Source organism: Eimeria mitis, genomic scaffold (genome assembly GCF_000499745.2).
Source record: "Eimeria mitis Houghton genomic scaffold, Emh_scaff3863, whole genome shotgun sequence".
In the NCBI taxonomy this organism is placed as follows: Eukaryota; Apicomplexa; class Conoidasida; order Eucoccidiorida; family Eimeriidae; genus Eimeria; species Eimeria mitis.
Window position 1 is genome coordinate 586 of NW_013572197.1, and position 4,775 is coordinate 5,360.

At 52.8% G+C, this 4,775-nt stretch overlaps 1 protein-coding gene across 1 annotated transcript in view; it reads right to left on the bottom strand.

The window, feature by feature from the left end:
• The window catches only part of EMH_0070290 (mRNA (2'-O-methyladenosine-N(6)-)-methyltransferase, putative), a gene marked incomplete at both ends in the record, with an annotated part of 1,417 nt that extends 369 nt beyond the window's left edge, over positions 1-1,048 (bottom strand). The window contains one exon of the mRNA XM_013498959.1: positions 18-1,048. Within this exon, the coding sequence (XP_013354413.1) occupies positions 18-1,048 (1,031 nt within the window). The remainder of the gene's footprint in view (positions 1-17) is intronic.
• Positions 1,049-4,775: the final 3,727 nt, after the last annotated feature.

A 4,775-nucleotide genomic window follows, 5' to 3' on the forward strand; every position in this document is an offset into this window, starting at 1 on the left:
TGAAGTAAGCATTGAACCTTTTATCGGGTTCTGTGTCTCTTATAAAGTTTTGTGGCCTTTCTCCTGTATTTACAAAATGCTGCGCGTAGTCGAGGAGTAATCTGTCTCTTCCTCTTCTCCCTAGCTCGCTGCTAGTCATCTTTATTATACTTCTTTGCTGCTGCTGCTGCTGCTGCTGCTGCTGCAGTGCCTGCTGCTGCTGCTGTAGCTGCTGCTGCTTCTGCTGCTTCTGGTTGTGCTTCGATTGATGCTTTATGTGCTGAGAACCCATACATGCATTGCTGCTGCTGCTGCTGCTGCTGCTGCTGCTGCTGCTGCTGCTGTGTTTTCCTCCGCCGCGCTTTCGCTTAGAGGGGGGCCCCCCTTGACCTGAAGGCCTCTGGCGGGGCCCCTTACCCTCACGGGGGCCCCCCTGGGGGCCCCCCTGGGGGCCCCCACCACCTGCTGCACCACCTCGCTGCTGCTGCTGCTGCTGCTTCCCTTGCTGCTGCGACCGCTGCTGAAAAGATGAATGCTGCTGCTGCTGCGGTTGCTGCAGTGGCTGCTGCTGCGGCTGCTGCTGCAGCTGTTGCTGTAGCTGCTGCTGCTGCTGCTGCTGCTGCTGCTGTGGCATCTGCTGCATCTGCTGCTGTGGTGCCTGCTGCGGCTGCTGCTGCAGTCGCTGCTGAGCTCTCTGCTGCGGTTGCTGCGATTGCTGCTGTGGCAGCTGCTGCTGCAGTGCTTGTTGCTGCTGCGACTGCTGCTGCTGCGGCTGCTGCTGTTGCTGCTGCTGCTGCTGCTGCTGCTGCTGCTGCTTTTGCTTGATGAGAGGAGGTGGAGCCTTCGGCTTGGCTGGAGGAACAGCAGGGGGTACCCTGGGGACGGCGCGGGGGCGAGCAGGGGGGGGCCCCCCAGGGGGCCCCCCCGGGGGCCCCCCTTGGGGGCCCCCATGGGGGCCCCCTAGAGGTGGGGGTACAGTTGGGAGAGGGGGGCCCCCAGCGTGAGCCGCAGGAGAGGGGGGGGCCCCAGGAGGCCCCTGGGGGGCCCCCGTGGCTTGGGGGGGATTCATACTCGTTACATAGCCCTGTGAGGCCCCCGCCAAGCAAACCCTAAACCCTAAACCCTAAACCCTAAACCCTTTCTGTGGAGCTGCGGCTGCTTCTGAAGGCAAAAAGAGAGTGAAAAACCCTCAGGGGAGAGGGGGCCCCCTAGGGTTTAGCTAGAAGTGCTGGGGGGCCCCCCACGGTAGTAAGAGAGAAGCAGCAGCTGTATAGAGACCGCAGGGCGAGTACAAACCCTAAACCCTAAACCCTAAACCCTAAACCCTAGAAGAGAAAAATAAGAAATAAAAGCATAAAATAAACCTCATTAAATAACTCTGTATTTATTTAATAAAAACAAAAAGCAAAAGAGAAAACCACCAAACAAGTGTATGTACACCCCAGCATGCACTGCAGCAGCTGCTGCAGCCAGACCCTAAACCCTAAACCCTAAACCCTAAACCCTAGACCCTAAACCCTAAACCATTAATTGTTTTTCTTTTGTTTATCTCTGGTGAAATCTATACGTTGGCTCCGCCGCCTTCACTCCCTTCTTCCTAAACCCTAACAAACCCTAAACCCTAACAAACCCTAAACCCTAACAAACCCTAAACCCTAATAAACCCTAAACCCTAAACCCCCAATCCACCCGTTTCTATCTAGGGTTTTTTGTCTTTCTTTTTTTTGGGGGTTTTTGTGGCGTGTGGTGGCAGCACTGTTGCAGGGCCCCTTCATAGACCCTAAACCCTAAACCCTAGCAACAAACCCTATAAAACCCTAAACCCTAACCCCTCTTCTTTTTCCTTATATCTCTCAAACCCTCCAAAACCCTTCCCCTCTCCTTCTCCCCTTTCCCTAAACCCTAAACCCTAAACCCTAGAGAACCCTAAACCCTCTAAACCCTCTAAGAAGACCATTCTCCCCCCCCCCCCCCCCNCCCCCCCCCCCCCGAAACCCTCATAAACCCTGATAAACCCTCATAACCCCTGATAAACCCTCGTAAACCCTCATAAACCCTCATAAACCCTATCATATAACCTATCAAAAGATGCGTCGCGATCGTTCGTGTACTCTGAATGTATCTTCTTTATCGAGAAATGTAAAAGAAAGCCACCTGCGGGAGGTCTTTGGTCTTTATGGAGTTATTCGATCTTGTCAGTTGGCGATCGATAAAAAAGTCGGAATTCCAAAAGGTTATGCTTATGTTGAGTTTGATACACAGAGAGAAGCAGAGAACGCCAGGAGACACTTACATGGAGTAAACCCTAAACCCTCATAAACCCTAAACCCTAAACCCTAGATAACACTGTACACTGTGTAGAATAGAGGGAATTCCAAAAGGTTATGCTTATGTTGAGTTTGATACACAGAGAGAAGCTGAGAACGCCAGGAGACACTTACATGGAGTAAACCCTCATAAACCCTAAACCCTCATAAACCCTAAACCCTCATAAACCCTAAACCCTAAACCCTCATAAACCCTAAACCCTAGATGTCTCTGTACACTATATAATGTAGAGGGAATTCCAAGGGTCGAGTTTGATACACAGAGAGAAGCGGAGAACGCAAGGAGACACTTACACGGAGTAAACCCTAAGCCCTCATAAGCCCTCATAAACCTTAAACCCTCATAAACCCTTATAAACCCTAAACCCTAATTACAAACAGTAGACAACAACACTAAACCCTAGAATAGATAATGGGGATACCCTAAACCCTAATAAACTCTAAACACTAAACCCTAGATAACCCAAAACCTAATGCACACAGAAGTATACAGGAAACACCAAACCCTAAACCCTAAACCCTAAACCCTCAAAGAGCGTAGATATCTCCATGGGGTACACACAAACCACAATCCCTAAACCCTAAACCCTAAACCCTCAAAATGAGACATAAAAAGGAAGCAACCAAAATTGGGGTTCTGTATATCATGCAGCCCCCTCGGGGTAAGAGACAGAGCAATTAAAGTCCTCTAGGGTTTAGGGTTTAGGGTTTAGGGTTTAGGGTTTAGGGTTTGAGGGTGGTTGCAGGGCGTTCTAGACGGGAAGACGCTGCGGGTAGAGCTCTCGTCAAAAGCACACGAACGCCACCAAGGTAAACCCTAAACCCTAAACCCTAAACCCTCAATCCTAAACCCTAAACCCTAAACCCTAATTCTTAGGGAGAGCTGTGGTTTACTGACTGCTGCGGAGAGGGGAAAACGCGGATTTGCACGCTAGATGCTGCTGCTGCTGTTGCTGCTGCTGCTGCTGTTGCTGCTGCTGCTGCTGTTGCTGCTGCTGTTGCTGCTGCTGCTGCTGCTGTTGCTGCTGCAGCGAAGAAGGAGCAGAAGCAGGCAGAGGGCGGAGCAGGGGGAGAAGGCGAGAGCAGTGAGTTGTTTGCTGCTGCTGCTGCTGCTGCTGCTGCTGCTTGGATCTGCTGCTGCTGCTGCAGCCAACTGTTGCTGCAGCTTACAGCTGCTGCTGCTGTTGCTGCTGCTGCTGCTGTTGCTGCTGCTGCTGCTGCTGCTGCTGTAGAGTGTCTCCTTAGCTGTCTCCTTTTTTTGTGTCCTCAGAAAAGAGAGACCGAACCCGCAGCAGAAGCCCCAAGAGGTAAACCCCCAAAAACCCTAAACCCTAAACCCTAAACCCTAAACCCCCACTGGGGCCCCTCACCCGAAGAGGACTCCTGGGGGCCCCCACAGAGGCGGGGGCCCCCAGGGGCCCTCGGTAGTTTCATGGGGGCCCCTGTCAAGGGGAGACACGTTACTTCTCTGTATCAGCAGCAACAACGGCTCACCGCTGCTGCTGCAACTGCTGCTGCTGCTGCTGCTGCTGCTGCTGCTGCTGCTGCAGGGGTGCTTCCCCTGAGAAGCAGAAGGAGAGGAAGGCCAGAAGCCGCTCAGTCAGCCGCAGCTAGGGGCCCCCAATCAGTTGCGCGGGGGGGGCCCCAGGGGCCCCTAGGGCCCCCATGGGGGGCCCCCATGGGGGGGCCCCCAAGGGGTAACACTGTGCTGGAGACGCTTAGGGGGCCCCCGTAGAGACGCCTGGGGGCCCCCTTCATAGGAGCTCAGGGGGCCCCTCTGTGTATGCTTGGGGGCCCCCCTTCCCCTCAGGGATGTGTGAAGGGGGCCCCCTTGGGGGCCCCCCGAGGGCCCCCTGTAGGGGCCCCCATAGGGGCCCCTTGTTTAAGCGTAGGGTACTAGGATGGGTACCGGGTTGTGCGTTGCATACATGCGGCGCAAGGCGAGGGGGCCCCCAAGGCGAGGGGGGCCCCCAAGGCGAGGGGGGCCCCCCCGAGGCATTGAGTACCCTTCTAGGGGGGCCCCCCTACAGCAACAATACCCATATTGATAGGGAGGAGGGGGGCCCCCTGTTTATATTTAGGAAGATGTATTGTTTTTGTTTTGTCTCCAACATATATTAATTACTCTCCCTTTATTTATTTGTCTCCTTTTGTCTCTTCTGTCTCCTTTTGTCTCTTCTGTCTCCTTTCTCTTATTCTGTCTCCTTTATATATACTATTACTTTCTCCCTTTCTATGTATTTATCTGTCTCCTTTTGTCTCCTTCTGTCTCCCTTTGTCTCCATCTATCTATCTATCTATCTATCTATCTATCTATCTATCTATCTATCTCTTTCTGTCTCTTTACTTTACCTGTCTCCTACTGTCTCCTTTCTGTCTCCTTTCTGTCTCCTTTCTGTCTCCTCTACAGCAGTCTCCCCCCCCCTCCCCCCCCCTAATAAATATATATATATATATATATATTATATA